Genomic DNA, 23617 nt, shown 5'->3' with positions numbered 1-23617 from the left:
CATGTAAAAACCTATGTAATGTGTTAATGTGCAATGGTAGCGTGTCCTCTGGAAGAACTACAGAAAGATACGAATGTGCAGAATTTTAATAGACCTACAGGAATTTCCTCTTTTAAATTCTACTAGGCCAGAACACTTCAATCTACTGTAACATAGTCTGTTTTGTGGGAATTTTTTATATATAATTCCCTATCAGCATTCTTGGTTACACAAAATACAACCTGTGCTATGTAAATTATTATGTATTATACATTCCTTTCTCATATGAAAGTGTATTTTTAAGTGAAAGGCCTATGCAGAACTAAGAAAATACTTGTATTTATCAAAAAAAAAAAGCTTTTATTTTGCTGTAAAACAGTGATTGCTTGCTGGACACTGTTTAGGTAGGGAGAAGCTTACATCACTTCAGATGTCACTGATGACTAGCCAACCTTTGTTTGCGTTACTTCAACCTTGTCTTGAAATACAGCAACACCCCTTTATCTATCACTTCCTTATCTGTTGTTCCAGAGGTGCATTGCCAGTTGTTTAGCACCTTCCTCCAGTAGCTCTCATCAGCCTCAAATGAAGCAACTGCTCAACAGATTAAGCAATCAAGCAGGGTGGTTGTGTTTTTCTTGTAAGAATTAGTATAATGGGGACAGGATGTATAGAGACTTGTATACAGCTTGAATACACAGGTATGGTATATATGGTGTGGAGGATGGATATTACTAACTGTAGCACTTTTCAAGAATGTATCTTTAGTAGGTAGGGGGTATGACTGTACCGGAAATACACTTTTGAGCTGGCCTTATTGTGCAAAAAATCCTTCAGTCCTTCCTGCTTAGTCTTAGATTTGAGGTTCTCACTGGGCTGTTGTAAGATTAAATTAAAGATGTATTATGAAATTGGCAAGAATGAATGAGTTAGAACAGCTTTAAGGTGTTTGATACAAGCAAATTCACAACTGCTAATCACTCCTTCAATACCCTGTGAAGTCTAATGCTACTTTTGTCACAGCAAAGTGATCCATTCTGCTTGCTAAATCTTTCAGAACCTGAGTTTAATTTTTTTTTAATATATATGTTATTCTTAGGCCTAGCATTTTTATAGATTTCACTTTCAAAATGTGTCCGATATAGAAAGCAGCACTGGCTTAGCTAGATCAATAAAAAATCAGGAGATTCTGTTTAAGTCAAGGCATTAGAATCATCAATTTTTTGTCATGAACAAGAGAGACTACCAATGTAAGTTCTCTCTTTTCTGTCGGTGTCTCTTATATGATCTCTTGCTTGGGCAGTTTAATTTGCATTAAGTTCTTACATTCGCTTACCTAAAAACAGAAACAATTGGAATCTTCACAAAAATTCATTGTAACTTACTGTGTGAAACTGCAAAAAAAAATGCTTGCTTAAATTTTATTTCATTCATGTCATTAGTGTGGGTCTACTTATTAAAATCTGTGTGTACACTAGAGCTAGGAGTCTAATGTAGGCATGCTTTGTTTAGTTGCTTCTCATCAAACTAAATTTCAGACTCTCTACATTTAGAAAGAGTAGGAATTCTGCTGAAACAAGAACTCAGATATGAATGAAAAACAAGGTTTAACCAATGTGGTTTTGTTTCATAGTCTTCCATTCCTTCAGAAAACAAGGCAGAAGATTGAAAGGTGGAAATGGGGAAAATACAAAAATTTATGTGGTTTAATAAGTCAAACTGCTGTGCAGACAGCCTAGGTTGAGGACCTCAGTTTTCTTTGTTAGTGAAAAATAAATAAAAATGGAGTTGTTAAATGAATTGCAGAATCAGACATTTGGATTGTGGAAGAACAACACAGATTCTTTTAACACTCATTTTAATTTTTATGGCACAGCTTCCTTGTCAGGAAGCATTGTGCACTTCAGCACTATGAGTAGGCATAACTATGATGTTTGAGTTGAGTGTGTAAATGTAAAAGGTCAGCTGAGGTTTCTTTTCATGTAGCTAGCACAAGGGGATAAAAACAGAAGTCGGTGGAAAGAAGAGCACTGGAGAAAGCTTGCCAAAAAGACAAGCCTTTGGACACAGATTAGAAGAGACCAAGGAGACATCAGAACATAGTAAGGTGCAAACAGAGAAACAGCTGTCCTGTCCTTCTGGGTGTTGTCTTGAATTAAGTCTCTGTTTTACAAGCAGGCTAATTCAGGTCTGAAAAGCCCTGTCGACTTAGTGCAGCAGTAGCACTGATCCTCCCACACAAAATAATTTAAGGGAACAAGCTTCCAGATGTCCATTGAGTAAACAGTCTTTTTTCTGTGTGAGCTTTCTTTTTGTTATATGGCATCACATGTACGCATGTTTAATGTGTATTATAATCAGAACTTAATTTTATAGACATATTCTGGGAAGTAGTGTAGTTTGGAGGAGAGGGTATAAATTGGGAGAACTAGAATTCTCTTATGTAACATTGAGGAAGTTGGTCTATTTTCTAGATTTGGAGGGGTTTTGCTTTCTAATTCTGTATGTAAACTGGACATAAAACAGCTGTTTCTCTTTGCTGTTTAAAATGTTTTGGGGTAGCATGCTATACAAGATCAGAAAATTTTGCTTATAAATAAAATATTAATCTCTATAGTGAAGATAGACTACTGATAGACATGGGGGTTGCAAGAGGAAAGCATGTGTGGATTTAACAGGTGACTTGAGTTGTACGTCTTTGTGGTCTTTACAAATAGGCATACAGATCTGAGGAATTACAAGTGGAAATGAGTAATGAAGAGACTGATGTGCTACGTTGCTGGAGATGTAGAAAATACATAGCAAATTCTGTTTGCCTTATAAAACATCATGGAAAAGAACCATCTAAAGTGAGTATGGAGTCTAAAGGGGGGTTGTAACTTTTCTCAGTGCCTTTAGTTTTAGATATAGGAGGAGTATTGTACGTGCTTTCCCCTAGTAATTTACCTCTTGAGGAGGCAATTACTAAAATATGGACTGTTTCATAGAGAATAATGTAGGCAGGAATGCTAATGAAGCCAAGTAGGCAGTCACCTCTATGTTCTGCAACATGAAGGCTGGTACACACAATACCTTTATCTGCTGGCTTATGTAGAGTATATAGTGTTCCATTTTTCATATAAAAATCTGATCTGTTAATCACTTTTAATGAATTGGTTATTTTAATATTTGTTAACAGAGAGCTCTGTGTTTCTAAAGTGTATTTTAAATACGGATATTGATTTCCACTGTGACAGTTAATTGTGTGTCAAACATTTCCACATCAGTTACTTTTGCTATTCATTTTGAAAAAGTGGGAGATAATCTCTGCACAAAAACAGTTCAAAAGATTCATCTGACCTGAGGTGGAATGCCCTGCTAGGCTAAAATACCACTTAGTAATTCACGCCATCTTCATTAAAATAGCCAGAAAAATAGTCATATGGGGGGGGGAAAAAAAGAGTATTTCCTGCTGCCTTATAATGGCTGTTAGTTATCAGACTCTTTCCAAATATGCCAGCAAGATAGTCCTTACATTTTATGATGCTGAATCAAATAAAAAAAGCAAATAGGAGTGGATGTGTTGATCTTTTATTTTAATTTATTTTTTTAACACACTAGGAAATGCAGAAACATTCTTTTTGGCACTGGAGAGGGGTGTAACCGATAGAGATAGAAACAAATATAATTTTTTAAGATCCTATATAATTAGTATTATTAATGGTCCGTATTTATTCATCTACTTGTATTAATTTAGTAGTCATATATCAATGTTTTCAATACAGACATTTGCAGTAGAGCAAGACATGCCCTGGCCTGATGTGTCTGCAACACGGAGCTCTTGGTACTCTTCCAGCCAAGGAATCCACATGTCATGGCTGAGAAGTGGGGGAGTATTTTAAAGACAGGAGACAAATAGCTGCCTTAATTTTACTACTTCTCCAGGGATGCTTTCACAGATTCTATATTTATAGCTGACATGCACATAAGTCAAAATGATGGGAAATAATATCATCAGAAACAGAGCCCTTTTGGGTAGAAAATCATTTCCTTATCCAAGAACTAGGAAGTTGTCTTCTAATTTTTTCTTTAACTTTTGCTCATAATGCTTAAAGTTATCATCTGTACACAGCATTCAGTACATCTGCATTTAGTAGGTCTGTATGCATCAATTTCTGTTGATTAGCTTCATGATTTAATGGTTTGTTACCTGAATATGCATTTATACCTACCAAATACATCTACCTTGGGACTCAGCAATGAGAAGAACTTTTTTTTTTATATATTTAGATGGCTTTTTTTTTTACCTTATTTTTTTGGCAATATGAAGGAGTGAAAAAAAACATATCTTTTTACTTTAAAAGCTGTGTATTGTGTGCATGGTTTGGGTTTGGGGGCGGAGGGGGAGAGGTTGGGGATAATTTCAACTCTTTTTGTGGGAAAAGTAGTCAACAGAAGAGGGTATCTTTGTCTGTTATATGGATGCCCCATGGTGGAACCAGGTACTCTTGGTTGCTAGTGGAGATCTACCACCATTGTGCACACAACCAGAAAAGTTTTTTGTGTTCAGGTAAATAGCAGATAAAAAACATAAGTTACGAGTGTGTTCTGAGACACTGGAAAGCAAGTATTCTACTAAGATGAGAAGAGTAATATTTTCAGTGTGTTAGCAACCATGTTCTTTCCCTGTTGAATTTTAGAACTTAAGTCGAACACACAGATGAGTTATAAGTGAAGGGGACTTTGGGGGACAAAATCTTACAGCAAATCTTAATCAAACACTGAAGTTACAAATGCAGTATAAACACTGTAAGTCAGAATTGTATCCAAGTTGAAGTACAAGGATTTTTGTACAAGTACTCTCCATAGGTACGAGGAAAAAGACAACACAAGCATGGCAAACATATCTGGGTATGTTAAGTTCTGCTGACATTAATTGAAGAATTTCTAAAATCTTCTCTCTTCCATATATAGACCCACTTTCACTTCTCAGCATAAGAGAACTGTTATTCCCATGAGTTTCATAACATAGGAGTCAGGATTTTTTCCTTGTTCATAACTTTTAACATCTGGTTTTAAGACTTTTATGATCCCCAGAGTTTTTTATAACTTAGCCAGCATTATAACTTTATTGTCATTCTAAATTAATTAAAATGTTTTAATTCCTTTTGTACTAAAATATAGTTATGTAATTGTATTTATTTTAGCATCAGTTAGTGAAATGCTGCAATTTGGAAGCTCAGCTAGAATCCAACACTATTAATATTTTTGAAATCTTGTTCTTTTTCTCTGCAGTTGGTCACATTATTGAAATAAAAACTAAATAAAGCTTACTGAAAGTCTGGGTTTTCAGCTAGTTATTCTAACAACCATTTTTAGAAAATGAATTTGAAACTCATTGTAGAATGATTCTCTGATACTCTGATACACCATTTTCAAATGAACTAGAACTTAACTTTGTCCTGTCTTCACTGGAAAACTGATAATGTTTGTGAAATGAGTTTTCTAATACACTTAGAAGATCAGCCGTTGCATGCTTTCTGTTCTTATAAAACAAAGCACCTCCCTATCAGAGTCTGTCCACTGTCCTTAGATTCAGAAATAGAGTATTACTGACAGTATCTACTTTATTTTTGGCATAGAGAATGCACAGCATCTTTTGAGTTTTATCATTTTTTAATAAAACATTTACTGAATTTGGGTGGCTGATTTCTGGCTGTATTCAAAGAAAAAGCATACATGAATGTTGAATATCAATACAATATTTCTGGTATTTAACAGACACCTCAGCATTCAGCTGCTGCTCAGGAGACTTGCAACATATGGCATCTGAACTTAGAAGCCATTCCAGAGTGGGTAAAAAGTGTTATTGAAAAGGTAATTTTTTTAACTTGCATCTTTATTATTCAATAAAATATGAAATAAGAACAAATATCAAGGGCACTTTTCCAATGAGGTCCACATATCATATACAGACCTTTTTTATTGAGAGAATTTCCATCAGTGGTTTCTATCATTACCATTTGCAGAGTTTTTTTTCCTTTCCTCTTAAATATTTTTTTCTATATGCACAAAACCTAGAAGTGGAATATTCTACTCTTGGCCATTTATGGATGAATGTGTTTATATTTGTCCAAATAACTCTCACAGGGTACCTCTGTTTATTTTATCAAAGTTTTAAATTTATATTAATTGTAAAGGCTTTGTGTTTTGGCTTGTCTTGATTATTGTATCTTGTAGTACTTAGGTTCATCGTAATGGTAAGGAGCATGTTTCTCCATAAAACTGGACTGAGAGTTTATTAGAGATCAGTTGTTGGAATACAATGTGATGTCTGTCTTTTACATCACCTGTGCTATTTTGTCATATAAATAGAAAATGCACTCCTGCAAATTCAAAGGTCTAATGACAAGCAGCGTCACTGCTTTTGAGTTTTATCTGCCCATCTGAAATTACAAACCAGCTCACAACTTTGCTATTGTAATGATTGCTTCAGTTGAGTATTTAAGTTATTTAGGGTCTAGAAGTTAATGTTACTGCGTGGACTTAAGAAGCAGAAATAGTGATAGTCTTTTGCTGTAAGTTTTTCTGATCAGTCTTACCTGATTTTGAGAGTCAAATGCAACCTGCATTCCTTTCTGCTTAGACTTCAGTGTCTAAGCTTTACTGTATTACAAGATTTACATCAGAAATCCATCCAGAAAATAATATGCAAAGCAAAAATTGTTATGACTGTAAAGCTAAGCACACAAAAATAAAGAAAATCTGTTTCCTCTTCCGTTTTCATTGTTTTGCCCTGTGTTTTATTTTGTTAAACGTTAATTAAGCTCTTAAAATTACTGATCTCTTAGACTTCAGCATTGCATGACAAAATAGTGCATCTGTTTCAAAACATTTCCCCTTTGGGGAAAAAAGCTTTGAGCAGCGAGGAGGTATTTTCCTGCTGAGTTTCGTAATCTTGAATGCCTGATCATAAAGACCTAAATTTTTTTAGTACTTTGTATTTTTTATGATTTCAGGTGTTGCAGCTAGTTTTATACTTTCCACTGTTAGCTGTAAATGCCCAGCCTTCTGCATTTAAAAGCCTAGAGATACAAGTTGGAGACCTGGAAAATAAGAAAAGCACAGACAGTGACTATGCGGAAAAGGCTTAAAATATTTGCTCAAGATTGCAGAGGAACAGTGTTCCTCTGGTGGCAGAGACAGAGAATCCAGGTCTATATGAAAGCCTTCAGCTGTCTTAGCCCTGATTTTGTCCTTTCACATCTTGGAAACTCTTGCCTCGTTTCCTTTTGACTTCTGTAGAAAGGTCCTGTGGGTTTATGGATAAATGTGTGGGCTTTTTACACAATTCTTTCTTACCCAGATCTGAATAATTTTGTGATCATGTGTTATTTCCTCCTGTACAACTTCTGAATCAAAGGCTAAATTATTTTACATAAGCACAAAGTCTATTTGCAGGCTGTAACAACCTACTGCTTCCTAGCCAGTTCTTTTTTGCCATCTGTCCCTGTTGTTAACCAATCTCATCTGGTTTCATACACGCTTCAGTGTATAGATATTCTTAAATTGGCTAACTCTTCCCTGCTTTCCCTTTTTATGCAGCCCATCATGAAACTGTGTCCCCTCAGCTCCTTTTCAGATGTTGCTGATTTTCCCCCTACCACCTCCTCCACAGATAGGCTGTTGCCTCTTTTACGGAGTCAGTACTTCCACAGTCTGCTTCCAAGTTCAAGTTAAATCAATCCTGGACTCCTTTGTATTGAACCTCATCTCTCAGTCTCTATGCACGTAGGACAGAGATGTCCTTTCTATTCCATTTCTTCTCCTTCTTTCCTAGTTTTACCAGGCTCCTTACCTTCTTCCCTGACTTTTCATGGCTCATTCCTCCCCTGCATTTGGAGATCCAAGTTACTATTCCATAGTAGCAGAGTGTCAACAAGACCCACTGAAGGCACTAAAGAGACTGCTTTTTCCTCAGTCTTAGTGCCTAGCCTATAGCATCTGGGAAATGGAATGTGGGAAACTCATAGTAATGAACCAGCTTCTTTTTTGGGGGGAATGGCGTAGACACAAATTGGTCAGCCTTATAAACTGAGAGGGACTGTGCATGTTCAAGGAATTTTCGGGGATCTTAAAGCCTTCAGAAAGCTTTACTGAGCGTATGTAACCTGAGATTTTTTCCTCTAGGCCAATAACATGTCCAGATTCAAACAGATTCTCATAGGTGCAACAAAAGGCACATCTCTTACATTTTGTGAAATTTTGAGCTTTTAACACAAAACACAGGAATAAGTTTCTCAAGAAAGAGTTTCCAAAACTTTTTCTAGTGTTACATACCAAAAAAATAAGCTTTTTTAGCACACAAGCCTTTTCTGAAACTGCAAAATTGGTATAACCGAAACTTTCTGAAGCATTCACTCAGACAAGCGTCAGTCATGGCAACATCTTCTCAATTTAACTTGCAAAGGTATAGGCAACTAAAAGCAATGCTTAACTAGAAATGTTGGGCAGCATCTGTAATATTCAGAGCTGAACTTCACTTACAACTCTAGGCACACAAGTGAATGATGTGTGACCGGAGTTGATAATGTTTCTCATCTTTGCTTTGATCCTGCAAACACTTGCATGACTGTAATCCTCACAAATGTTTCTGCTGAGCAGGTTAATATATTTACTGAAAATACTGAGTGTGCAAGTGTGTGTTTATAGATCTGTAATAAGTTTTCCTTTGAAAAAGTGGCTTTAGAATTGAAATGAGATCCATAAAATTACAAATAATGAAAATAATTGTCTCCTTAAAGATACAATATAAAGGGTTTGTGACGTGCCCACACACAGATTATGCTGTAATGCTACATACACCAAAATACATTAAGTACCATTTTAAGCATTGTCAGGTAAGCAAAGCAAAAGCTACTCTCATCTCGTGAGAAATCTTCTTCTACTGTACTTAGTATTCAAGAGATGTATCAGCACTCAGAAAACTCAAGTGAGAAACTGTGCTTGCCAGTTCCAGGTTAACATAGTAAATTGATTTCAGTGTTTTAAAGGATCTAATATTTTCATTAGTATTGCAGCATTATTTTCTCTATAGACAATTTTTTTAAATAATTTAAAGCCTCTACATTTTGAAATGTGTTTGTTCTAGATTTCTTAGAATTAGTTATCACTTCAGCAAGCAGTGTTTTTGAGAACATTATTTATAGTGGATTTTCTTTTTTCTGTGTAGTCTCTTTCCCTGTGTTTAAAAGGGTTTACTTTTTGTTTTTCATTAAAGGAGAAAAGTAAACCTAGTAATGGCTTCTTAATCATTCATTTACAATGAATCTGTTGTTCTTTTTTCTTTTCTTGTTAATAGGCACAGTGGACAATTGGAAAACTACACTGTCCGTTCTGTGAGGCCCGCTTAGGGGGCTTTAACTTTATTTGCAACACAAAGTGCTCCTGTGGACAGTCTGTAAATGTACATTTCTGCAAGAGTCGGACTGACTATCAGCCGGCTTTCTCTGTTAAATTGGCAAAACCGTCAGCAAAACACTTACCACGCCACAAAATTCAATCTGATTTTAACGAGGATCTCCACCGCAAACTGGTAACTGCAACTTTGCAAATCAAAAATCAAAGGTTTTCATACATGGCCAGAAATAATAATGGTATTGGAAGATTAACAGAAGCACTTTGTCTGGAAGTAAGATCACCCAGTTTTGAGATGAAGGGGAAAAAACTTCACTTAAAGGCATTAAATCAAAGAAAAAATCTTTCTGCTGCCTGGCCTGTGAATGATGCATGCACTGTAAAAGCTTTTCACAGAAGATCGCGTAGTTTGGATTTAAGTGTCAGAGAGAGRCTTGTTTTGTTGCCTGCTTTATATGGGACTTCCAGTACGGGAACTATTTGCCATGGCCAAAATGAAAATCCACCTGTTTACACAAGATGTGACTTGCAATTAGAGTCCAATCAGAAAGATGATACTGCTTTTCAGGACCAGTATGGTCTGAATGTTGATGAACTACAGAAGAGGTTTCAAGTTACTTCCTTTAACCCAGTAGTACATAGAGAAACAGAAGGTGAATGTGATTTTGAAGGTACTGGGCAATATTCTGGGAGTGCCATTGCTGATCAGTCACCTTTTGTGATGAACCTTTCTTCATCTACAAGTGCTGCAGGAGAGGAACAGTACATCACACCTGTTGGTCTTGTGCAGCCTGCAAGTATTTCCTTCAGCCAAAAGCTGAGTAAGAGAGAAAGAAACAAGTTGAAAAGCTTGAGGAGAAAACAAAGAAGGCGCGAACGGTGGCTACAGAAGCAGGTAGGTATTTGAAATGTATTGTGCTTGTAAAGTTTGGCATGCTTTTGTAAATCATTCTGACTTTTTTTTTTTGATGCTGTCTTTTAATATTGATTTAAGATGGTACTATCTAGGGTTAGGTATCCTGCAAAGAAGGATTTATGATCTCTTCCTACATGCAGTTTTTCTAATTCAACCTAATCAGTTCTTCTTCTGTAGAATCAAATCTCTATGGGTAAAGATAAGTACGTAACTAGTTTCTGTTGGACTTCTTGTCATTTTGTGATGTAAAAACAAACTTGAAGTGGGAAGAAATACTGTAAAATTTAATGAATAGGATCAAAGGAAGTCTGAACATTCATATCTTCTAAATGGGAAACACTAGCATTCAGGATTTCCTAACTTTTAAGTAATGGCGTTTTGGGGTATCTTTATGCATATTTTATTTTTAAAAGATGTTTGTATTTATTATTTATCATAACAGAAATAATTTTCTTTGAATAATGAGCTGATTGTTGCTGTTTATATTATCATTATGTCTTTATTAGCTAAATATTTTGTATATAAATATAACAAATATGTTATATATTCTTATCACTTATACAAACCATCTTCAAACCATCTAAGTAGGAACAGAATTAAAGACCACAGATTGTCATGAGATTTTGGTGGGGAAGAGAGAGGCAAAAAGACTGGGAATGTATCTTAAAATGAATAACACAGTTACTGTGTGCTCAGAGGAAATTAAATAGAAAGACTAATGATATACATATCTTCAAAAGAAAAGGTCTCATAAAATTCCTGCCATAAAATACTGTGTGGCCAGATAGAACAAACACATTAAGTAATTCACATCAGAGAAATAATATCTACTTAAGAAATCGTTTCCATTTTGGGTAGGCATGTCATTGTTATAGGCTTAGAATATTCCATAGMTGAAGTACAGTGAAATGTAAAGTTTCCGTAAACCATAATTCACAGATTTTTTTGTGTGATTGCTTTATGTTCGATAGCAATCTAATTTAATTTAGTATTTATGCCTTATCTAGAAGTTACTAAGCTTATTTTAATTGACTGTGCTTAAGTAAGATGCTATGTTGTTTTCATTAGTTTGCATTTAAAATAATAGGCTATATAGGGTCAATAATTAGTGTATGGATGTTGCACTGATCCTTTGCACATAAATCATTTTCACTCTTAATATTCCACTGTCCTCATACTGTTCCACTCTGCTCAGACAGTGAATGACTTCAGACTCTTGTAGATATTGTCAGTAGACCCTTTAGAATATAGCACAAAATCAAAGTGGAGCAGTGAATTCAAGATCAAGAAATAATTGCATAGAGGCTGTCCCTCTCAATTAAATATACAGATCCAGCTTGAGAATGTGATGAGTCCAGGACATATCACAGGACTTTTCAGTATGACATACATGCTTTCATCTGGGGGAAGGTTGAGTTTGGGTTGTTTGTTTGTTTGTTTTTGTTTTGTGTTAGCAAATATTCCAGTTGGCATTGTGATATTTCGAAAACTTGTTCTGTCTTTGTAAAGTAACTGCGATACTGAGGGTAAAGAACCTTTCTAAGTTCTGGATGTCTTCACATTGGATGCTTTAAAAATTATTAGGTGTCAGAGCCCCTAAAATGGTTTTAAAAATTCTAGACCTCATCGCTTCTGTTAAATAAAATGTTGATGTAAAAGCACAGTATATATGAGCATTTGCAGTCATGTCACCTGTGGTGTCTTCAGCCACCTTCATCTTTGCTAGATGTTACTTTCTGGAATAAAATTTTGCACAAATTTTCCTAATTTGTGAAAGCTGGAGAAAGAAAAATATACTTTCAAATCTTTTTTGTTAAACCTTGCCTAACCAATTCCTCTATGTTATTTTTAAATTTGATTTATCAAATGATATACAGTTGTTAAATCTGGTAAGTCTAATCAGCAAGCATACAATTTGCAAAGTACAAAGAATTAAAAACTAAGCATGTGAAACAAATAATCTGGTTTTGAACAGTGTTTTTGAGGGGAAGTTATTACGGTTTTGTTCCTTGATGGGCATTGATTTCTTTTATCTTGCTGAAAGTCTATGCTTGTGGCATGGATTGTTTAAACAGGGTTCTAAAGAGCATACTTCTCAGGCTCTCAGTCAGGCAGCGTGTTTCCCATCACTGTGGTGTCGTCTTCCCAGGAGAGTGTGGGGAATTTGGGACATGGCATCCCCTCTACGGTCTGACATGTCGTGAGAGGTGCTGCAGCTCTGTAGCAGCCTCTCCTCTCTTGTGCCAGCCGCAGGGTCCTGCCTTTTCTTCCAAGCTCCATTTGCCTTTGTTTCTCTTCAGCTCTGACATCCCTCTTTTGTATATAGGCCCAAATTGTCAATGTGGTACTAAGAATAGGAGGCCATGGTACTTTGAAACCATAATTTTGAGCATACTTATTACTATACACTTAAGTATTCAGATGGTAAAACTTCACAAATAGAAGAAAGCATAAACATTTGAGTAGGTGCAGTGCAAGAGTTTTGATAAATGACAGTGAGGAGCATTTCATTTAAGTGCTCTTTCAAGAAGTCCTGTACAGAACCGTGATGGGAGGGGAGTCTTTTATCTCCGTTAAAGTTACTGTACATCTCACTTGCACCTTTAATTAAACCTTTTCCTGAAAGCAGCCCAAGAGAATGAACCCTTTCAGACTTTGCACTTCTTTTTCTTTGCAAATGCATAGACTGGTTCTCTTAAGTTTATTTTGTAGTGTGAGAACTTTATCTGTCAAGTTGTCCTTCTCTCTTTCAACATGCATATTCAGGCTGACGTAGTAAGCCAAAATATATCCCTAAACGTTGTGTTATGACTGAATGCACATTATTATTAATTTAAAGTATATAAACCTTGAATTGTCAGCAGGAGCAATGTTGTGAGCTCCTGAGCTGTGCCTGTGCTGCGGTGGGCTCTGCAGCGTGGGTACAGGACTGAGCTGCCTGCAAACAGCAGGGGGACCCAAACTTCCTCTGCCTGCTCAGCAAGCAAAGGCTCTTGCTGCCTGCGAAGAGGATACCTGCCTAGTGTTTGTGTGTTCATGGGTTTTTTTAGTTGTACAGCATATTGTTAAAGTGTAATGGGAAGTAACTTATATCTAGCAATTGCCAGTATAAATAATGGTTCTTGTTACTGTTGTTATAACTAAGAATATGCAGTGTTTCTGTTATAACAAGATGTATGAGAAAGGGAATTTGTATGTTTGCATTATCTGCTAAAGTCTGAAACTTGTAATCATTTTCTGGAAGATCTCAGTCAAAGAAATATCTTTCACTCCTCCCAGTTTTATTTCATTTCTGTTTACAGTCACTTTATGTAGAGGAAGACTATACAGCTGGCTTCAAATTTGCAGTGTCCACTTGGAAATGATCCTGATATACAGGGGGAAGAAAATATTTTGGGGCATTTGCTTCGCTTTATAACGTGACACATCACCAGTGCTTTTGTATCTTTTCTAGAACAGGGAAGCGTGTGTCTGACAAAGGCGACCAGTGGTCAGTGTCCAGGAAGTAGGTTTGCTTTCATGCTCCCAGTGTTAATCAGAACTAAGGATAAACAGATGGATAAAATATTGGATTGTTTAACCACACCATGTTGTGCTAAATGTTCTTATCTTGGCCTGCAGCCTTGAATTTTCATATCTACACTGAAGATCTCTGGCAACTGACAGTCTTGTAGCAAAGGCACTAGACTTGGAAGGTTTAACTTCTGACCTTAGTCACTTCATAGATGTTTGGCACTTTCATGTGTAAAGTGGTTAAAATTGGTTTAAAAACACTGCTGTGTTTGTATTTAAACTGTAAATCCTTCAGGTGTCTCATCATGGGTTTGTGCAGTGGGACTTCAGACATCCCTGCTGTGATACTACTAGTAAAAAGAATTATTCTGAGACTTCTTATGGATTCCTCAACTGGTTGTTGCAAGAATAAATGTATTATTTAGTGTTGGCACCAAAGTAAGGCAGGATGAGAAGGAAGTGAAATGAAACCACAGCTGGAAAAGCAAGCAGTGACTACAACGTCTATAGATCGTGACCTGTGTCAAAAAATATGAGACTCTAGAGAAGTTCCTTAAAATTGAGTAAAGAAGAAATGCGGGGGAAAGAAGGTAATTCCTAATCCCATACCCTGAGATCTGTGTCAGAAGATGGTGGATTTAGTATGAAGTAATATTTAGTTGTAGTGAGGGACTTGCTATGAATCCTCAGGATTTGGAGAGCTGCAATAGTGCAAGAGCATTTTGGCTACCTGGCTCATACTCCTACAATATGCTTCAGCATGGGAGGTGTTCACACTGGCTTGTTCATTCACTTTCTAGAGTGACTGAAAGAGAAGTGAAGGTCAAATATTCATAAAAATGTTTCCAGCTAAGGAATTTACTATGGCTGACTTCAGAGTTCAAAGCCAGTCCTGCTTTGGATCAGTTCTCAGAATAGTATAGTAATTTTGTAAGTAACTGTTTAAACTTAGGTTTATTGCACAACAAACCATGAGAAAAGACTTTCATGTTTTGACTGAGGTGCTTCTATGTTAACACATAGTTGCAGAGAGCACAGTCCCTGGCCTGCTACATTTATGATTTAGTCTTTCTGAAATAGTGATGATGTATTGGTGATGTTACAGCATTAATGGTTTAACAGTCATTAAGTAGCAAGGCTGCAGGATGTTACAATCAAAACCTTGTTTATGGGCAAAGACAAAAACCCCATATATATATAATAATAAAGGCAAGAATTTATTGTTAGTAGAATTGACATCTTAAAAGTCTGATTATTATTGGTCCAAATCTAATTGTTACAGAAAGAATAATAATGCAGTTATAATTGTTATACATGCTTCTTAGTTTCTCCTCTTTTCCTGGTGCTGTGCTCAYCCTTCCACTGCTCCTCTGAGTGCTAAAGTTGGCAGTTTCGTTGTGGGGTGTGTGGGGGATGTCACAGCCAGTTGTTGGCATCTGGAGTCCTTTACCAGAAGCAATATGATGTTCATGTTTATGGTTTCTTTTTCCTCACTGCAGAATCTACTTGGGGGCACTTTTATGTGTTTGCTAACCCACTTTTACACCTTTGCTCTTCCTCATTGGTCTGCAGCTCCACATTATATCTGAATTCACTACATATGGTGCCTTTTACATATGTTAGATACTGCTTCTTTGTTCTCTTTGTTACCCCTAAAACTAGTTTTGTGCAGCTCTGGATCTGCATTTCTTTAACGGACCACTGAGGAGTTGTTCATAGCTGTGGGATCTCCAGCGCCAGCCTGCGCCCATCTTGTGACATCCCATACCTGGGCTCCTCTGCACCACATACTCTGTCGCCACTTCAGGGCCTCTGCTCTGGTGGTACCAGGCCTGTCTGTACTTCTTTACGCTATGTCATTACATTAGTCCTAATGATGTCTTTCTACATAAAATAGCTTCTTGTTACTGCTGCCTATATAGAACGATGGTTTTACCATACAAAGACAACAAAAGTAAAACAAATTAGCCATAGAGGCCTGGTCAGTTAGAGGAATGCTGTCACAGCTAAGCCAAGTGAAACGGCTGCAGGCAGGTCAAGGAAGATCGAGGCAGAGCAAGCCCAACAAGCCTCAGTCCTGAGGCCTTGCAAATTCAGTACAAAGCTTATGGCCTGTTACTAGCAATGGCAATACTGTATTACAGGGCTACATGGTTACAGTTAAGAGGCAGTGTCTTTATTTAACTAGCTGATACATGGTGGGGGGAAATTTCAGATATGAAGAGCTTATGAGCCAAAACTTGACCATCTTTGCTTTTGTTTTGTTGTAACTATTATTACTGTACGGTGACTTTTGCAATGAAGAGATTAATTCTGTCACTGGTAAACTGGAGTAACAAGGAGACTTTAAGAATGATCTACATATGCCCAAATGTATGGCTTATCTTATTTAAATTGCAGTTGTAGTTTCTGTGGAAGTTGTACCTTAGGGAAATGGTGTGCAAAAGCTACCCGTTTCTGAGGTGCAGGTGAAGCTCCTGTTGCAAGCCTTTAAACTTTTTTAACACTTTGGAGTTTAACTACTTTCATTTGCAGTCTTTTCATGCTATTCTTAGTGATTACACCTTCTGATGTGAATCCTGACCTCTTCTACTGTTTGATATGCCTTTTACATAATTTGGTGTTAATAATAACCGAAGTGGGATAAACAGCCTTGCAAATTTGCCAACAAATTTACCCATCAGGAACAAATTCTACTTGCCTTCTGTCATGGATAGTTAGAAAAACTAATGTATATTAATTGATTTAATAAAATACATTGTCTGACCCTATAGTCCTATATCCTTAGACCACTGCAGTTTCACTATTACTATATTGTAAAGTTAGGCTTCGCTTGTGTTGGAAAGGAGGAGAAATTACTCATGGAGCTACTGGATGAGTACAACATATCAAGATTGTCTCACTGTGTCTGTAAACTATATACTGTGAATTTTTATGATTATTTTGAGGCTATACTAGAATGTAGTGTAGCTGCATTGTCTTAATATAGCTTTACTGCAGGCAGAAGTAATTGGATGTGCTCTGAATATGTTCCTTCACTTCAGCAAAATACTTATGAATAAGCTGTTTGTCTGTAAGATACTTTCAGAATATATAAATACTATAGAATAACCTCAGCATAGCAGAAGTCCATGAGCATTAATGCCTTAAATGACCATCTTGCAAAAGAGGGGCGCACCTGCTACTTCTTGTATCAGGCCACCCTTCATGGTTGGTTAGCTTAAGAAAAGAGAAAGAAAAAAAAAAAGGCAGCAGTTGTGGCTGACCTGTTTGTGCTTTTCCAGCATCCTTGGTAGTGAAAAGCAGAAGTGATTGTAAGCATCAAAAAGATGTCACATAAGTAGAACAGAAAAGATTGCATACATACTCACTGTTTGTAAATTTGATAACCTGTTGGTCATTCTAGTAGGAAATGGAAAATTAAAGTAGCAAATTAGCGAAACAAATTATACACAGTACTGCAAAATACTGAAGAGATGTTATGTGGTAGCTGCATTCCAGAATTAAATGTAAGGAAAGATAATATCCGCTGTTGCAGCTGAAGAAGGTGGGCGGTCTTTTGTGCCTATGAATGCCTTTTTCGGATCCAAAGTAAAAGCTTATACTAGTTAGTCTAATAAGTTAAAGAAAGCAAGATTTTCCTCTGCATTCTAACACCCTTACCACTGTAAACCTGCACCTATGTACATATTTAAAGCTGACTATTCCCAAGTTTTTATTTGATACAGTGTTTTCCCTAACATCATGAACTTCCCTAATGGTTTTTATCAACACTTAAATTAAACACTTAAAACAATTACACATCAGAAGGGAAAACTTGTCTTTAGAGATTCTCACAGGGTAAAGCCTTAGCTAGGAACAGGCTTCACATTTAATACAGTTTGGAATTGTGGGGGAAGGTGTGTGTATTTCTTCTTTTTAAATTTTCTTTCAAGAGAGTACCTGCCTTTTGTGGAGATGCCATGGCTGTCAGTTCCYATTTATTAGTAATTTGCAGTCAAGTTTTTAAATTTAAAGTCCTTTACCTTCTATTTGAACAATAGAAGTTTAGATGTATTGTTTCTAAAGATTGGACTCAACAAGGCAGCATTTTGACGTAGTGAATATGAAGAGAAGAAATACAGTTGCTTTAGTGATGATCTCACATTTTTGATAATGCTGTCAGTCAGAAGGAAGCAAATTCATCCTCATTAAATAAGACTTCTCCCCCACAGTCTTAAAAAAAAAAAAAATCCAACAGTTTTATGAAAGTTTAATCAAATCTGAATCTTTTGTAGCTCAAAGTTGAACATTTTTAAATGACTGTATTTTCATATTTTTGTATTTCTCATTTTCTTCGATGTACAGAATGAGGAGAGCTTACACATGGACTTTTTTTTAAAGTAAAATTAGAAGATCTAAATAGATGTAATTTAGAATATCTCAGTTTCCATTTGTAGATTAAAATTAGTACATCTCTGGAAGAGGAGAACTAAAATTACAGTGCATCTCTGAAATGCACTTTACCAGAAAAATGAAACTCCGACTGTGTCCTTATTCCATTACTATACTTTTCATATTAGTTTTCATACAGAAAATCCATTGGTTAAGAAAATAAGTTTAATATTTGTAAATAGAAAACTATTTAATTAATAAGAAACAGAACAAAAGCCACTCATTTAAAAAGTGAAAAAAGACTTGACTGCAGCCATGATGAAGGAAGATAAAACATTAGAGAGAGAGAGAGAAACAATCCAGTGAGGAGTGTTACATTCAGTGGCTCCCTGAATTGGCAAGAGTAAATGATTTGGGAGCATTCTGAGTGTTTTCTAATTGAATAGAGCAGGTTTATTGCAAAAAGAGATGTATGATTAGAAAGAAGCATTAGTGCTAAGATTCTGGAAAAAGGTAAGAACTTGAGGGCAGTCATTAGTATGGAAACAAAACTTACACTCTGCCTTTTTCTGTGTTTCCTTAGTAATATTTTTTACCCTCTTTGTTCATTTCGGCCACACTTGACAGTGTGATAGAAGTTTTGTCTTCAGATAACTGCTTGTTTTTTAAAGAAAATTTCAGGAAGGTGGATAAACAAGTGAGACCCTTTAAGTGCCCTCATGTGGGGAAAGGCTGTACATGAAGTTAGGAAAATGACCAAATATCAATCATAAAACACAAATCTATAGAAACCAGGCTCCATAGCAGTAGACCTGCCTACACTGGCACATTCAAAAGCAACGTGTCCTAGGTTTTCTTGAGTCTCATTTATTTGCATATGTCCTCAAGTCTTATGCATCCTAAATAAAGCACTGCTACTTAATACCTTGCAGCTTCTAGAAGCAGATACCATTAACAATTGTATTCTTAACCGTTATCGGTAGAGTTGGCAGATTTTCTTTGGTTTATAGAACTACTTTTTATTGGCATCCATGGAAAAGTAAGATTCTAGAAGAGACAGGAAAAAATGTAGTGCTGTGTATGAACAATTGTATATGTCTTCATTATTTGCCTTTTTCTAAAACTATTAAGCAGATTCAGTGTTCAATCTCACTTGCTACAGAAGAGGCAAGGTTTTAAAAAAAGATATATTGTTTGTTTGAGGGTGTTAGATACAAGTAAACCTTGTAATTCCTCTTGGCTGCACAATTACAGAGCTTGAACTGTTAAATAGTATTCCCCTTGAGGTGGGTCCAAAATCCAGCCTGGAATGAGAAGAGGAGCACTGATTTTGGTATAGTAGCAAAATAAATATTGATTTTATGCATTAGAATAAATCTACTGGACAGGAACATTTCTCCTAGATGATTGTCTTTCTTGTATAGGGAATTACTGAACTGAAAAGCAGAATACCGTTGTTGTAGTCACTGTAGCAATATGTTGTTTCCTGCTGCAGCACAACAGACCAATCTGGCTTCTAGCAGTAAGCTGTTCCAGGAGGATATAAATAATACATTAGAATTACTACTAGATGAATTTTTCTGGACTGAAGTCTGTTAATCTGTGTGGAATATATTCATATTTAGAATGCTATTGACTACTGTGTTGATGTCTGTCTCTTGGATTTCTTTTGTTCTAAAAATATCCTGATTCTCCTTAGTTTAAGCATAAATGTAGCATTGGCTAGTGTACCAAAACTGTTTTTATACAAAAAGTGTGAGCAATTTTAGAGAGATATGCTGAAATGTGACCTGCCACAATAAGGACAAAATAAGCTGAGGCTCTCCTGGGAGTAACATGGCACTAGTCACACTTGATCCAGTAGTCGTAAGATACGATCTCACTCTTTAATGGAGAGCTGAGATAGTAAGTGGTTGCTCAGCCAGGCTGCTGCAGTAGGCTCCCAGTTATTCTCCACTTCACTTGGTCTCTAGATTGAACTTCTCTAAAACCTGTCTTGGACAATAGCAGTGGAAGATCGTACAGAATTTCACTTCCAGTGCCACATTATACAAGTTCTGTGTTCCACTCTATCTATACCACTAGTCCATCACCTTCAGCTACAAAGACTTATTTTTCCTCTTGCTTCTAACACAGATGTGTTTCAGCATTTTGAATCACAGCACATCCAGTGCTCTGGATAGATGTAGATTCAGAGTATCTGTTCATCTGGCTGTAAATTTCTCTGCGATCTTTTCCCTACGCTCCCAGCAACAGGCTGTCTCTCTTACCCCTCTATGCACTAGAGGTGGTACCAGGTCAAGAGGCTTGGACTACTGCAGTTCCTTCTGTGTGTTTTATGTGCATTTTCTCATCATCTTATCTTCATTTTCTTATTTGCGCTCTAAAACAATTTTTTCCTGTTTGTCTTCCATCAGTCTTCTGTCATTTTTCAAATATGGCTGTGCATGTTTTCAGGGGGACAGACTTGCTGTATTTTTGCCTGCAGTGTGGTTTTATAATCATTGCAGGTAGAATTCAGTTGCTCAAGTTATTTTTCATGAAAGCGCATAGTAAGTGGGATTTTGAGCACAGTGGAAGAAAACAATTCTTAAACCTCAGAATGGATACTGTGAAAAATGCTTGTCAGTATTTCCCTAGTCATATGGAAGATGTACTGCATGTGCACTAAAATGGCATGTGTATTGAAATCTCTGCAACAAGATCCTTCAGCCAGTAATCTAAAAGCCCTCAAGTGACTTTCTGCACTCCTTTGTGCCTCAGTATTCCTTTATAAGGGTCCCTTTCTGTGTGGAGAGGGAAGAGACCCAGCACAGACAGAGGTAGCTAGAAGTTAGCTGAGAAGCTGTGGATCCTGAATGCAAGAGTGAGGCTGTTCAGTATAAGAGGGCAGAGGAAATATGGGTTTTCTCCTTCAGCTGTCTCTTGTCATGTTCCTGCTGTGTTGAGCGGGACTGCAGCTGAAGATGGAAGAAGCAGAACAAAAGTTAATGGAACTGAAGTGCAAATGCGCATACACAATTCTTTCCTGGGCCTACTGTGCTTTGTTTTGAAGCTGGACTGTAGAGAAGGAGGAGTGAGGTGAAACAGCAGGATCACCAGAGGCTCTCAGTTCTTGCACATAGATATGGAGGTGAAGCAAGAAAAAGAATTAAATAGGGCTGCTAGAAAATACCTTTATATACACATAGGAGTGAAATGTGGAAGTAGCAAATGGAGACAAGAAGTGGGGCCTGTCAACTTGCACTTACATTTGGATATTGAGGAAACAGGCAAGGAGCTTGGGGGCTGATGGAACATGTAGATTGGAGAGCATCCTTTGTTCTTTTGGCTTTTTGTTTCTCCTTATAAGAAAAAGGTAAGTTAAGACGTTAGTTAAAAAGCAAATTGGAACTATTTTCATGGCTTGAGAACATCCTGTATATTTTCCTATGACCTTAGGAGTGTCACTGAGGAAACCCATCTGATGTAGTTTAGTGCAGTAATAGTTGAACTTTTTTTGCGTTTAGTGCCTAATTTATTCACAAAAACACTGGTTTGTTGAAATTTTTGCCAACAAAAATCTGTGTTGATGCTCAAACTTCTTATCAATGCCAGTAGCTCACCTTTGCTGATTTAGAGTCTGATGATTCAAGATGCCCACTTCTGTGGGAAGTTCTGCTGGATGCAGAGTTCAGGGTACCTGGTACTTTACAGAGTTGTCCCTTTGGCAAGCTTACTAATAGAGCTAGATTTTTGGCACAATACAGAGCAAAAGGTATGATACTTGTACTATCCTGAATCTTGTGCCCTTCTGCAAGGTTTGCACTAGCAACTTTGTTTAGGCTGTTTGAAGAATACCAGACTGTCAGGACTGCTGGATTGGCATGGTGGAGTTGTGACTGAACCAGAATTTTTCAGGAATTTTGCTTTTCCTGTGCATCAGCCACAAGGAAAGTGTGTGAATCAACATGTCTGTGATATGTTATTGCAACATAGTCTTATGAATGACTTTCTGGGCTATTTCCACAGTTCTGTGTTCAAAATACAAACATGATCAGAACCACACACCAATGTCAAAATATGACAGGGTGTAATTATCTTGTTAGTTTAAATGATAGTATGAGTAGGCAACTTAGGCAGTGGTTTCATGTTACAGTCGGTGAAGAGGAATCCTTACGTGATTCTGGCCACAACTGTCTACTTATCTTGTCCCATCTGATTCCACAGTGACCTGATTCAGAGAGGTAAAACAGGTGAAAGCTAACAGAGCAAAACTCATAAATTCTTGTCTATTGATTTTTCTCCCTAATCCGGCTCATGCTGAGTTCAGTAGATTGCTATAGCCAGCATAAGAATACAGGTGGGACTGCATGGCTAGAGACAAAGAAATGGTAGCTGTGTTTACATCAGCTGAGCTATAACATCAAAACATGGCCTTATACTTACTATTTTTGCTAACTGTTCTTTGTTTCATATTTTTACAGTCCTCATAGAAAACATGTATCAGTCACAGAGTCTTGTTCATTTGCAGTCAGAATGATTCCTGTGAGCAAACATCTTCAGCTGATGAATGTTTCTGATGATAGCTACAACAATGTAATCATTCTCAGTGGAAATGTATGAGATGTTATCCAGAACTGATCTGTTGTGAATGGAATTAAGAGAGCTATTACATAATCAGAGTGTATTGATATTCTGCTTCTGTAATGTGAACATAAAAACTGATTGATCTTTTATCTTCATAAATTTATAAGATGGACTTCTGTATCTGCATTGGAGCTTTGTAGCCTTATATACTCACATGTATGTAATTAAATGGTGAATTATTCTCACCTAGCATGTCCCATTGATACATTGCTTTAAAATATAGTAAGGACATTTATATTTCGCTTCTATCTAGCATTTTTATACTACTGTAAGAGTTACTGTGATTTGGGGGGAGAGATTGTATTTTTTCAAAAGCAGAATCTGAAACATTGTTCAAAAATTTCAGAACTCTGAAAGAGGAAATGCTGTCCTATGTGGTATGTGGAATCTTAAAATATTCTGTAGAGAGAGGGGGAAGACCAGTACCTTGGAAAGAAAGATGTATTTAATTCTTAATTAAGATCAGTTTCAGTAGCTAAGCAGTACCATTTATGTGGGGGAATTTGTGATGGATATTAATGCAAATAGTTATTTGTTTAATGCTGAATGTGCAAATCTGAGACTCCAGTTGCAACTCTCTGTTCCACTTCACAGAATCACAGGATGGCTGAGGTTGGAAGGGACCTCTGGAGATCATCTAGCCCAACCCCCCTGCTCAAGCAGGGTCACCTACAGCACATTGCACAGCATCGCGTCCAGGCGGGTTTTGAATATCTCCAGAGAAGGAGACTCCACCACCTCTCAGGGCAACCTGTTCCAGTGCTCTGTCACCCTCACAGTGAAAAAGTTTTTCCTCATGTTCAGATGGAA

General features: G+C 36.8%; 1 protein-coding gene across 1 annotated transcript in view; it reads left to right on the top strand.

Moving 5' to 3' along the window:
• Positions 1-2038: 2038 nt before the first annotated feature.
• The window catches only part of RNF180 (ring finger protein 180), a 66275-nt gene continuing 44696 nt past the window's right edge, over positions 2039-23617 (top strand). Inside the window, exons 1-4 of the mRNA XM_026056452.1 lie at positions 2039-2081; positions 2697-2828; positions 5740-5835; positions 9320-10270. Of these exons, the coding sequence (XP_025912237.1) occupies positions 2727-2828; positions 5740-5835; positions 9320-10270 (1149 nt within the window). The 5' untranslated portion in view covers positions 2039-2081; positions 2697-2726. The remainder of the gene's footprint in view (positions 2082-2696; positions 2829-5739; positions 5836-9319; positions 10271-23617) is intronic.

Source organism: Apteryx rowi, unplaced genomic scaffold, assembly GCF_003343035.1.
Source record: "Apteryx rowi isolate R43461 unplaced genomic scaffold, aptRow1 scaffold_131, whole genome shotgun sequence".
NCBI classification, from domain to species: Eukaryota; Metazoa; Chordata; class Aves; order Apterygiformes; family Apterygidae; genus Apteryx; species Apteryx rowi.
The sequence above is the reverse complement of the archived record's forward strand: the minus strand, read 5'-3'. Positions and strand labels throughout refer to the sequence as shown.